Source organism: Spermophilus citellus (assembly GCF_964194105.1).
Source record: "Spermophilus citellus genome assembly, chromosome: 3".
NCBI classification, from domain to species: Eukaryota; Metazoa; Chordata; class Mammalia; order Rodentia; family Sciuridae; genus Spermophilus; species Spermophilus citellus.
The window spans coordinates 216,886,353-216,900,175 of NC_138184.1; the positions used below are offsets into that span (position 1 = coordinate 216,886,353).

The 13,823-nt window shown below is 44.1% G+C and overlaps 1 protein-coding gene across 8 annotated transcripts in view; it reads right to left on the minus strand.

Moving 5' to 3' along the window:
- The window catches only part of HIPK2 (homeodomain interacting protein kinase 2), a 196,980-nt gene that overhangs the window by 80,843 nt on the left and 102,314 nt on the right, over positions 1-13,823 (minus strand). For all 8 annotated transcript variants that reach the window (XM_081287445.1, XM_081287438.1, XM_081287441.1 and 5 more), the window contains exon 12: positions 2,191-2,438. In XM_081287445.1, coding sequence (XP_081143571.1) covers positions 2,191-2,438 — 248 coding nt within the window. The remainder of the gene's footprint in view (positions 1-2,190; positions 2,439-13,823) is intronic.

Consider the following 13,823-nt stretch of genomic DNA (forward strand, 5'->3'; position numbering starts at 1 on the left):
AATGGGGCTGGGGTTGTGGCTCAGTGGTAGAGCATTTGCCTAGCAGGTGTGAGCACTGGGTTCAGTCCTCAGCACACATAAAAGAAATAACATAAAATTATTGTGTAGGTCTACAACTAAAAATATTTTAAAAAATAATAATATAATGTGCACTGTGACAGAAATCATGTCCTTTTCAAATATTTTACCTTAAAAATGTTGCTTCCTGCATGGTTACCACCAAAATATCTTCCTGGGTAGAAAAGAGGTTTTTTGGAGAGGTGTCCTTGTGGCCAAGGAAGGGTCAACCTTGTTTTTGTTACCTCACAGAGGTGCCTAGTTTGGGGAGCTCCAGCCTGGTTTCCAGGCTTCAGATCACCAGAAGACACTGGCAGTCAGTAGAGACTGTCCTGTAAACCAGACACGCTCCACTTCTGGCTGCTGTGGGTTCATGTTTCCCTGAAGGTAAGGCCTCCCCCTTCCAGAAACATGACCTCCTAGAATGTCTCCCTCATGGAGTGGCCTGGCAGCCACACATTTAATTCTCAGGTTTTGGTCCCAGGACCGCCTACCTGTTCTGCCTCTGGCCCTGCAGCACTGACCCTGAAGTGAGGGCTTCTAAGAGCTGTACTGTCTCCGTGGACTGCAGGGGGCAGGCCAGAGTATGAGCGCTTTGGCATGGTGCAGGGATGGCTGTTTACCAAATGCTTCTTCTGAGGAAGGAGGCCTGAGAGGGCTGCCTTTCCTCAGCTCCTGGGTTATGAAGAGGGTGCTGGAGGAGAAAGAAGCGGAGGCTACTTCCACTTCCCCTCCAAGCAGAGCTTCTTGGTGTAAGAAAGGCCCGGTTGCAGGCTTCATCGTGAGTTCTAGGAGGGCGTCTTAGGACACTGGCCCACGTTTGCAGGCTGGCCTGTGGCAGAGTCTAAAACGTCCCTCAAGGCCCCATCCTGAATCCTGCTCTGTACCCTCAGTGGCAGGGCCTGAATGGCCTGTTCCTCCCAGGCATCATACATGGTGACCATCCCAGGAAGATTCCCGACTCCAATGGCAATGGTGACAGAGAGGAGGTCCCTCCTTAGAACAACAGCTTCCCACATCTACACAAATCTCAGCAGTGTGTGTCCCTTCCCCTCTAAATAGTGGCATCACGAAGGTCACCAAAGGGACCTATGAGGCAAAGTAGTTCACTGTGGGACACAGGCTTCCTCACAGCAGAGGCCTGCTCACTGTTCGGCCCAGATATCCCCTAGGTAACTGTTTAAAACTATACCCAGGGGGCTGGGGATGTGGCTCAAGCGGTAGCGTGCTCGCCTGGCGTGCATGCGGCCAGGGTTCAATCCTCAGCACCACATACAAACAAAGATGTTGTGTCCGCCGAGAACTAAGAAAAAATAAATAAAAATTAAAATTCTCTCTCTCTCTCTGTCCCCCTCTCTCACTCTCTCTTTAAAAAAAAAAAAAAAACTATACCCAGCACACATTTTTAAGGTTAAATACTTGGAAAGGACATGATTTCTGTCATAATGGACATTGTATCATTATTTAATTTTCTGCCACAGCCTGACTGTGGCTGGTGAGGAATGCAGATCATGAAGATTTCTTTTGGTTAACTCCCCAAATTCACCCACAGTGAGCCCGAGCAAGGGAAAGCTGGAGAGGGGCTGCTGCGTCAGTCTGCAGTGAGCTGTTCGGCTGAGGGGTGAATTCCCAGGCTTGTGCTGGGGCCCAGTTCTCAAGATAGTCATTCTCTCAATAAAGCCAAACATCACACTTGGGAGATTTCTCCTCCAAAGGGGGAATTTTGAGGAGGGGCTCAGAGAAGCCTATCTGACCCTTCGCTAAAAAGACTTGGAGAAAGTTCTTTCTACAGGGGACACATGAATGACCAGCATAGGCTCCTGGCAGGGAGCGATGCTTGACATCAGTTAGGAATGTTCCACACAGGTATCACCACAGACCGTGGATAGAGAGCGGGAGGCTTTCACTTCTTATTTACCAACCTCGTTGAAAGCAGAGCCACTATGAAGGTGGCAAGGCATTAATTATAGAATTAAAAAAGGAAAACTCTGCTTATGGAAGGTGAATCTGACCTTGACCATGGGTGATAATGGAGCACTTGCTATTTTACTAGCGCTCACGTTCCTAGCAGTTAGAAAACAAGAAACGCAACCTCCAGAGAGCAGTTTCCGGCCTGCCCTGGCCCCAAGTTACCTGGCCCCAGGCTGTCGCATTCCACCAACACCTCACTGGCCTGGGTCTTCAAGGGGGGCACGATGATGGTTCGGGGATTGCCAGTGCAATGATTCTCCAGGGTCCCCTTGCTGTCAAAGGCGTTGGTGTTATTGTGCCCGGCACGCTGCTGCACAGAGTAGGGGCTGGTGTTGCTGGAGGAGTCCGAGTAGGGAGAGTCGTGGACTGTGACGCAGCTGATGACATTTTTTCTTTGCTTGGAGACAGTGCTGCAAAGGCAAAGTGAGAAGAAGAACTGTGAGAAGGTTGTAAGGTGAGATGCCATACAGCATTTCAGGGACTCGCCATGTGAAGCCCCTTGCTGTACCCTAGGTTCACAAATGTCACCAGTGAGAAGTGAGAAGTGAGAAGCTTCTGGGTGACCCTGGGCTCTCCCCCGTGTGGCAGGCTCAGCAGAGCTGTATGGCAACCCCCTCTGGGCCACCAGCACAGGCTATCTGAGTAAGGAGAGAGAACCTAAAGAAATGGCAATCTGAGACTCAGTCTGGGAGAACAGCATTGGAAGAAAAGTGATCATAAGCATAGGCTTGGGCCTGTGAGAACGAGAGCTTTAGCAGGAGGGGACGGGTCACCCAAGGCACAGCACTGCTCTGAGAGTATGACCCCCAGCACAGCGCAGGAGTGCTGAGAAAGGGCGAGGAGAGCTGGATCTGGTGCCCTCTCTCTGTGGGGTGACTTGGTGGGCAGGCCACTGGGACCTCCAGGAGTCCCCTGCTTAGGGGAAGTCTGACCATCCTGCAGCTTCCGCATCGCCTGGGCCAAGATCAGGGAGGAGATGGTACTGCACTAGGGCCTGGTGGAAAGGCTCCTGCATGCTGAGGTGGGAGGAAGTCGCTCTCAATCCCTGGGCATCTTCTGTCTGGAACTTCATCTGCAGCAGGGTGGAGCTGGCGCGGGATGGCTCTTGGCCAGTACCTTCTGTTCAGAGATATTTACGTTAGTGGGTTTCTCTGGGAATCAGTCCTACTGCCTCCCAACCTAGGGAGAGGGTTAGGGTGATGGATGTGGGACTTATTGCTTATTGTGCAAAGTTTTATAAATGGATGTTCTATTTTTGTATACTGATCATTTGTTTTTCAGAAATAATTGCCAAAGCAAGGTGGTCAGTTTCTGGTATTTATAGAGCCTGACGGACTCCCAATGACCCCCCAAGGAGTCTTGCCCAACATCAAAGGGCCAGGCCAGACCAATCTCTTTTCAAGAGGGATCTCTGCTACTCAAAGGGCAGCATGGAAGTGGGCACATTCAATGGCCCGGGGTGTCCAGGTAGAAGGCAAGCAGAGGAGGCTGGAAGGGCTGGTGTTGTAAAGGCCATGCGAGGGCCTGGTCCCTGCTCCTGGTATCCAGCACAACTGACATCTGATCTGGATAATTCCTCCAGAGGCTGCACATGGTGTCCTCTCTGGCTCTGAGCAGAAGATCCCTAAATGGGTCTGTGGGTAAGAACATGGGCCAGAGGCCTCACTTTGGTATGTGCTGAGCAGGACCTCCATAGTTATTCAACCTCTCTGGGATTCTTCTGCCTCCTTAATAAAACATAGGTAAGAGCAGTAATTATGGGCTGGGGTTATATAGTTCAGTGGTAGAGTGTTTGCCTGGCACATGTGAGGTATTAGGTTCAATCCTCAGTACCACATAAATAAAATAAAGGTATTGTGTCCACCTACAACTAAGAATATTAAAAAAAAAATAGCAGCTATGCCAGAGATTTGTTCTGAGAACTAAGTGAGAAAACAGAAGTAGAGGGCTTGGAATAGTGCATGTGCATGCTATAGGGTAAGTATTCCATAAAAATTAGCTACTATTATTCTACGTTGAGTATCCCTAGCCTCCAAATCCAACATCCAAAACCTCTGGAGTGCTGACATGATGCCAAAAGTGGAAAATTCAACACCTGATCTCAGGTGGTAGGTCACAGTCAAAATACTAAAAATATTGTATGAAGTTTCAAGGTACATTCAGGCCATGTATGTCAAGTGTATATAAAACACAAATAAATACTGTGCTTAGACTTTGCTTCCCTCCCCAAGATATCTCATTATGTATACGCAAATATTCCATAATATGAAAAAAATCTGAAATCCACTTCTGGTCTTCAGCATTTTGGATAAAGGCTACCCAATTGTGCTATTTTAATTAGGATTACAAAAAAAACTTATTTAGGCAAAGAGAATTCTAGTAGGGCAAGGACTAGCTGGAAAAGTTCCTTCTCTTCTAGCCTATGCATAAGCCAGAAGATTGATAAGAAAGACAGCGAGAAGTCACCAGCTAAGAATCATTGAGACCTATGCTGAGTGTGCAGGAATAACCTTACAAAGCAATATGATACATGTCTCTGCCCTCAAGATTAAAATCTCAGGGGGAGACTGTATGACAACACGACAAGTTAAATAGTGAAAGCTTTAAAATAAGCAGTTAAAGAGAATAATGGATGTCACAAAGTCTTCCGTGATTAACTGTCAAATGAGTCGCACAGATGATAATTGTTAAGAAATCAAAAGAAGGTGAGGAATGAATTGGCTGCATACATTATAGCACTTCCCGTTAACTTAGATAAAATAGATACATTTTAATTAATAAAGACCCACATTTCTCACTTTTTTTTTAAAAAGAGAGAGAGAGAGAGAGAGAGAGAGAGAGAGAATTTTTAATATTTACTTTTTAGTTTTTGGTGGACACAACATCTTTGTTGGTATGTGGTGCTGAGGATTGAACTCGGGCCGCACGCACGCCAGGCGAGTGCGCTACCGCTTGAGCCACATCCCCAGCCCCACATTTCTCACTTGTAACAGTCCAAATGCTTAATGCTCTAAAAGCTAAACATAAAGTGACTATGTGACCCAGCAATTCCATTTCTAGGCATGTGCCTGAAGGGAGTGAAAGACAAACTGAAACAGGTATCTGTGCCAATGTTTACAGCAGTGTTATTCACAACAGTAAAAAGGTGAAAGCGATCTAAGTGTCCATCAACAGATGAAGTGACAAAATGTGGCACATCCATACAATGGAGTACTCTTCAGTCTAAGGTTGAATGAAGTTCCGACACATGTTGCACTATGGATGAATCTTCGAAACATTAAGTGAAAGAAACCAGAAACAAATTTTGTATAACTCTACAAATATGAGATATCTAGAATAGGTGAATCCATACAGATAGAAAATAGATTAGAAGTGCCACAGACTGGGGCTGGGGGCAGAGAGAAATGGGGAGTTACTGCTTTTGAGTATAGAAGTTTTGGTTGTAGCAAAAAGAGAGCTCGAAATAGATACTGGTGATGGTTGTACAATATTGTGAGTATAATTAATGTCATCCAATTGTTCACTTAAAATGGTTAAAATGGTAAATTTAGATTCTACATTTTACCATAATTTTAAAAAATGAATATACAAAACCCCCACTGAATTGTACATGTAAATGGGTGGATTATAAAGTATGTGAATTATGTCTCAATTTAAAAAGTCCATGGGCTCATTCCAAAATAAGAAAGCAAATGGGACCCAGGGTCTCGGTGCCTGGGGTTGGAGAGTGCAGCAGGGCTCAATGTAGCCCCTGGGGGGAAGAGGAACTGCTATACACCACAAGATTAGAAAATGGGGCTCTAGGAAAAGGTCCCCGAGCCTAGGAAGTAGGAGGAAGGAAGGTAAGCTGGAAAGCTGAGTGAGGGGGAGGAGGCAACTCCAGAAGGAACAGGGACAGGAGGAGAGCTGCCTTAAAAAGGCAGGGCCCAGAGAAGGCCGCAGCTGCTGGTCTGTGAGTACTGTGTTATGATAGGCTGTCACTCAAGGGAGCCCCTCCCACCTGCACACAGTATGCCCAGGTTCAGGGAAGCGCTGGGAGCCATGACTCCATGCATTCCCTGTTCCCAATGGGATGCAGAGCCACCCTGTCCTTCCCTCAACTCTGGACTCTGGTCACAGTCACTTGAACACACGGTGGCTCCTCTGGCCATCTTAGGAAAAGTGGATGTGTTCTATCGCAGGTGCATGCTCTGGGTGAAGACATCACATCAAGACAAAGGCTGGCTCCCTAAAAAGTGTTCTAGAAACTGGTGTCCTCATCCTGTGACCCTGGACATCCAGTCACCTCCAGCCCATTCTGAAATCTACTAGGGAAGGTGGAAGAGATTACTCGTGGCATTAAAGGATCTGCTGTGAGGGTCCCTTCAAGATTTATTATGCCACAGACCGTTGCTGCCATGCCCAGAGGCCTCTTCTCTGGGCACAACAACAGTTACCCCAGACCTGATTTCCAATGCTACCTCCGTGGTCACTGCCACTGAACCAGAAGTCTCCTGTCAATCAACCATTGCCTGCACCACTACTGCCATTGCTGCTGCCTCTGATTCTGCTGTTGCCAGCCTAAGGTCACCTGGAGGTCTTCTTTCTGGGTGCTGCTGCCACAGAAGAAACTGCTGCCCTGAATGCAACTGAAGCTGACACTGCTGATGACCCCCAGAGATTGCCTGGTGACACTCCCCCACAGCTGCAGTTGTAGCTGCCACTGCAGCCACTACTGCTGACCTGCTGCCAACAACCACCACCACTACAGCTGCTACCATAGCCTAGAGGACTGCTTTGGGGGAGACTCCAGGTTTGGTTGCACGTGGCTGCACCCATTTTGGGAGACCAGCCAGGGCCTGGGGTCCGGGTGCTAGCAGGTTTACCACCACAAAGGTCTCTGTCTGGGGACTCCAGCTGGGACCTCCAGGTCCAGTGTGCGGGTGCCTGCAGGTTTCGAGGCGCATGGGGTCTTTCTGCTGAGAGTGCTGTGGCCCTTGTCGTGCTGCTGCATCTCGGGGTTGCTCCTTTGCATGAGTGTATCCCTGGTGGTCTCTCTGCAAGTAGGAGCAGCATTGAGATCTTGGGACTGCAGTATGGCTGAGCCTGAGGTATCTGAAGCCCAGATCGGTGGGATAGAGACTGGGTTTGCGAGGGCTGATCGGGGTTTGGTGGTCCCAAGAGTCGTCAGAGACAGGGCTAAGAAACTATTGAACACTGACAGAGACAGTTCGACTTTCCAGCAAGATTTATTTTATTTTATTTTTTGATTCACTAATCTCTCTACCATATTTAGAACAGGATGTTTTTTATGCATCACTGTGTGGAGGACCATGACATATGAATGATGTTTTGCATTTTTCTTGTATTCTTATGTCTTTAATTTTTTCTCTTTATTCGTATCTTCCTCTCTTTTGTCTGTTATAGTCTTTCTTACTTTTCTCGAACTAACAGTCAAACTCTGTCAGCTCCTCTTCCACTCTTCCTGTGCATTTTTACATCTCACGTTTCTCTTCTTCCCTCATGAATATTACATACTACACTACCTCTGTTCTCTCATCTACCATTTGAAATTGTAAATCGTTTTAACAAATATTCTGTTTGTACTGTAGATAGTTACGGAACTCATCATTTCGGTTTAATGTGAGAAAGCAGTAGACGCCTTAGTGGGAGCTATTAGGTTTAAGGCTATATATTGTGTACACTGGGTGCTGTTGATATGGGCCTCACCAGTAAAGGTGAAGTGCTGGAAACCCTCAGGGACACAACAGATCTACAGGGCAGAACTTATCCTGCCTTAGATCCATACTTTTAGGTGGGAAAACACACTAACAACATGAAAAAACAAGGGAATGAAGCACCCCAAGCAAACCAAGATGTTTCAATAACAGAAGCCACTGATAACACAGCAGAAGAAATGTCCAAGAAGGAGTTCAGACTGTATATAGTGGAACTGATATGTGAAGTAAAGGACAGTATAAAAAGTGAAATCAAAGAAATAATACAGGAAGTGAAAGACCACTTCAATAAAGAGTTAGAGATTGTGAAAAAATAAAAACCAAGCAGAAATTCTCAAAATGAAGGATTGGGCAAACCAAATTATAAATGCAATAGACAGCATCATCAACAGACTAGACCACTTGGAAAACAGAACCTCAGACAATGAAGACAAAATGTATAATCTTGAAAGTAGAGTTGAACATGGGGAGAAGATGTTAAGAAATCATGAACAGAATATCCAAGAATTATGGGATAACATGAAAAGACCAAATTTTAGAGTTATCAGAATAGACGAAGAAGCAGAGATACAAACCAAAGGAATGCACAATCTTTTCAATGATATAATAGCAGAAAATTTCCCAAACCTAAAGAATAGAATGCAAAATCAAATACAAGAGGCTTACAGGATCCCAAATGTACAAAATTATAGCAGACCCACACCAAGACACATTATAATGAGAATGAATAACACACAGAATAAAGATAAAATTTTAAAGGCTGGGAGAGAAAAAAAATCAAATTATATAGAAGGGGAAATCATTTTGGATTTCAACTGATTTCTTAACCCAGACCCTCAAAGCTAGGAGGTCCTGGAATAATATATTTCAAGTTCTGAAAGAAAATGGATGACAACCAAGAATTTTATATCCAGCTAAATTAAGTTTCAGATTTGAAGATGAAATTAAAACCTTCCATAAACAACAATTAAAAGAATTCATAACTAGAAAATCTACATAATAGAGCATTCTCAACAAAATATTCCATGAGGATGAAATGAAAAAAAAAAAAAAGTGAAAACCTGCAAAGGGAGGATCTACATTAAAGGGATATTCAACCAAATGAGAAACTAAGACAAATCAAAAACCAGAAATAAATCAAAATGACAGGGAATACAAATCATATCTCAATAATAACCTTGAATGTTAATGGCCTAAACTCATCAATCAAAAGACACAGACTGACAGGTTGGATTAAAAACCAAGACCCAACAATGTGCTGTCTTCAAGAGACTCACCTCATGGGCAAAGATATCCACAGGGTAAAGGTGAAAGGATGGGAAAAAACTTATCACTCATATGGATTGTGTAAACAAACAGGGACTTCCATTCTCATTTCAGGTAGAGTAGACTTCAAATCAAAGTTAATCATAAAAGACAAAGAAGAACATTTCATACTTCTCAAGGGAAGTATATATAAGCAGGACATAACAATTATAAATATTTATGCCCCAAACAATGGAGCATCCATGTATATCAAACAAACCCTTCTCAATTTCAAGAGTCAAACAGACCAGAATACAATAACACTGGGAGACTTTAACACACCTCTCTCACTACTGAACAGATCTTCCAAACAAAAACTAAATAAAGAAACTATAGAACTAAATAATACAATCAATAGTTTAGGCTTAACAGACATATGTAGATTATTTCATCCATTATCCAGCAGATGTACTTTCTTCTAAATAGAAGTGTGCTACTTGATCTCTATAAACTCTTCAGGGGTACTGTTCATTTGTTTGTAGCTGGGGAGTCCTATGCAAATATGAACAATACAGTAATGCTGATTTACTTTTATTTTTGGATTTATATGTGATCTCTTCTATTGTTAGAAATCTCTGTGTTCTACCTAAATATGCTACGAAGATTAGGGAACAATGGGAAGCTGCTAAATGAGTCACTCTAAAAATGAGCACACTTTTGAGATGCTACTGTAGATTCTTTAGGCTCCTATGTGTTGAGACTACTGGGATTCATTCCACTATTGAGTCTAATTATTATTGATAGCTTATCAATCCCATTACGAGTTGGTTAATGGAAGTGAGAGAGACTGATAGAAGTACAATGAGAAATGAAATATTTGCTCAAATGGCCTTGACAGACATCACTTCTGAATAAGGAGCAAAGCTGTAAGAGCACACAATTGCATTGTGTTGTCATGGCAATAGATGATTTTCATCATTTTAAAATGATGAAAAGAAATAAGGAGCTAAGAAGTAAGAAATCAGCCCCAATGGAGAACACACTGCCAGAGGATCAGGTGCAAACCCGTGACCCCGTCTCTGCAGGGCCCTGCTTGGAATGTGATTCTGATTTCTATTTGCTAATCTCAGTCAATTTCATCCTTCAAGACCAGGGTCAAAACTCATCTCCTCCAGTAAACTTTCCATGACTTCTTTCACTCTGACTTCATAGTCAACACTAGATATGAAAAAAAATACTACTCTTTTATCACCACAATACTGATTGCCAAATATAGGTAATATTTATTGGATGTAGACCAACTACCATTCAGAGTGCTGTTTACATATTATCTCCTTTGATCCTCCTGGCAAGACTATGCAACAAAGAATATTTTAAAGGCAATAAACTGCAGACATGGCAAGCTTGGGTCACTTGGTTGCCTAAAGTCACAGAGCTGGTAAGGGGCAGAGTCAGACTGAAGGCAGCACCTGATCTCTCATCCATGATGCTCTGCAAACCTCTGTCTCCCTAGTGAAGTACCCAGCAAGCACCTAAAATGTAAAATGATGCAAACTCCTTTTTCTGGTTCCTCCAGGGCCTTATCTCATGACAGTGGTATTTTCTGAGCATGGGACCTGGGATGGTTTGCACACAGAACTTCTCAGCTGATGAGAAGGAGAGATACGGACTCAGTCACCTTCACTGCTGTTCCCACACTGTTCTATTTTAAGGCCAGAGCTGATTACTTTTAATCTGGCCTTGTGTGAGGAGAGGGAGCTGAAGCCACTGCCTTCATGCCAGTGTGCTCCTTCTGATGAGTTAGGTAGTTCTTGATTTAAAGTCATCAGTGAAAATTCCCTTCATTTTAACCTGGTACGTACATTCCATTCAATCATATAGTCTGCATATTTATATCAAACATCACCATTAAGGTCGTACTTTATGTGACTACTTTACAGAGAAATCAGAAACAAGGACCTGGAAGGAGCAGCGAGAAGTCACCCTGTCCTCACCCACTGGATGGTGTGGAAGAAGATGTCTTCTCCCACTTTCTCCTGCAGTCCTGTTCCCTCCTTCTACAGCTTGACTCACTTCTCACCATGGCAGGCTGTCCACTGAGTCCTCCTGCCTGATGTATCCACTCCTCCCTGTCCCTGCCTCTTTCTTCATTGTGGAAGGCAAGGAGCCAGCCAGGAGGTTGCCACACATCAGTGACATTTCTGTAATGCCAAAGTGTCATGACAAGCTTCTGGGGATGGACAGTAGGGCACAGTGTTGCTTATTTCCTAAGCCGCTCCACTTCATCCACTCAAGTGTAGTGAACGGGACCCTGTAATGAGGATGCTGTGAGTTGGCCGGACCAAAGGCCTTTCATTGCTCCAGATGCATCATACGATTGAAACATCTTTCAACTCTGGAAGTGTGTTAAAATGGACAGGCAACAAAGACCCTTAAAATGATCTTGTGTGTCTGATTCCTTTGCTTCTTCACTCTAGCTGGAATAGGATGCTCCTGTGCCTGCAAGATTTGGCTGTGTGGCCTTCTTAACCAGCACAGGGCAGCCGTGAGCAACTGAGCTGTGGGTGGCAATGAAGACGAACTCCACTTTGGGTTGATTTTTGTTCAGGTAGTAATAAATGAGTGCGTTTTTTTTCACCTCTCTCTATTTTTTAGACCAAAGTCTTTTGAGCAGCAGTTATTTGGTTTTCCAACTAGTTCCTCTGGTTTTACAATTTGATATAAAGGAGGAAATGATTGGGGCTAATTTTTTTTAATATGTATTCTGCAACCCCACATCTAATTTTAAGAGTGACTCAAACGACTGTTTTACTAAAAAATCCTAAAAAACTGAATGATATTTATGAACCATTTTTTTTTTTTTTTTACAGTTTACATTTTTGTTCCAATGGCTGTAACAGTCTTTGTGAAGTGCAGAATGCAGCAGTGCCCGGTGACCCAAGTGCAACAACCTATCTGCCAGGGCCTTTTAAGTAATGTACGGATGAATATATGAGTGAATAATGAAGAATGGACGAGCAGCTGGAGCACTGATAGTTACACACTTCAAAAACTATCCTCACACTGGAAGGCCATACGTTGGGCTTCTGTGTGGCAGTTTCAGCACGAGGCAAGGTTGGCAGGAGGGTCTGGATGAATCAGACATGCACCTGCAAACTCTTGTCTGAGGAAATTTTTGGTGAGAAAAGAGGGCTTGCTCAGCATATGGAGACAGATGCTTCTCTAAGTTAACTATAAATATTTTATAGTTCTACTACTTATTCCTGGGGGCCACAGAAAAATATGTCTATCATTTAGTTTTTCTGAGTTGACGCCAATTCTCTAGACACAACCAATGAAACCCCTAGACCAACAAGTGACTCACTGAAAAAGCAGAGTCCATTGGCTCTTCTGTGGTCTGACCACTAAAATTCAAAGAATTAGAAGAGCTGATTTATGTCCCTCTCCTGAGATGGCTCCAGCTTACTGATGAATGCCCAGTACTCAGTGGGGCTCAGTGTACAACACTCTAACCTCCCCACATCCCTGGCATGGTGCACTGCACACAGTAGGTCCTACCAGGACATAGTGGTGGTCACAAAAGAGTGCAGGACAGAATTATATTGTTAATGACTGAAGATAAATCAGTTTTTTTTGTCACTAATTAAGCTTGCCATTTCTTCAGGGCATCTAAATCACAATTCTGCTATTTAATAATTTAATATTAATATTAATTAAATATTAATCAATTTGGGTAAGTCACTTCCTTTCTTGGGCCTGGGCTTCTTCATCTATCAAATGGGAAAAGGAAATGTGGCCTCTACACCCCGTAACTGACAAAGAGGGCAGTGCTGGCGAAAGCACTTGATACCCTTCTTGAGTTCACCACCTCCTAGGCTGCCTCCTGCATGCTCTGGAATTCTCCTTACAAGTCGGAATCATGACCATCCACCTGCTCTGGCAACTAAAGTGCCACATATTTGGTGTCAGGAATAGTGGTTTTATTTTGAAATTCTTTAAGAATTCTAGGCGATGGCACCCAGTCTTGGAGACTTACTGACTCTCCCTGAGGTCTGGAAAGGTGGCCTCATCACTTGCCCCACATTGGTGCCAAGGCACTCTGGAGGGAGGGGCACTGTCATTCTCATGAGCATCATTGGCTCCCGACTCTCCAACTGTCATGTTGAGGCTGACCCACATCAGGGGTAGTGCCCAGCATTTCAGGCAGTTACAGGACAAGCACTGAGAACCAGAAATGTTAGCGTTAGTGTAAGTAGAAAATAGGAAATAAAGTTGGGAACACAATGCTCATGGCATAGGAGCGATCTGGGTTAGCGGGGGTGGACAAGGATGATCAGGGTTAAGGAGAGGTCTCCCTTGTTCAAACCAAGAAACCCAGAAGGGCAAGGAACATCGTCCAGTAGGAGATGTAGTGGACTCCTACTTAGCTGCACTGGGGGGTGATACTTCTTTTCCCAGGACCAACCTTTCCCTTGAGTCCCTTACTACCTCATAATGAAGCATACCATCCCTATTTAACAGGAGACCCCTTAACAATCTCCCCTTGTATCCTGAAATCTCCTTGCTCTGTGTGTCCTGTTTTCTCTTAGAGAAGCTTCCTGACTGGGACTCCTCCTATGTGCCTGCCTTTGCAGCTCTGCACCATAAATTACTTCACCTGAATCTGCAACCCCACCTCTAATGTTTGTACACAACTGCTTAGTCTTTTGACCTTGAGAAGTCCCCTCCCGTGCTATCTCCTTAAGTTACATTCCCTTCAGATCCCTTTAGTACTTTGCTGGTTTTTTTGGAAAGATGTTCTGCTTTGTGTTATATGATTTGTATGTGTCTTAT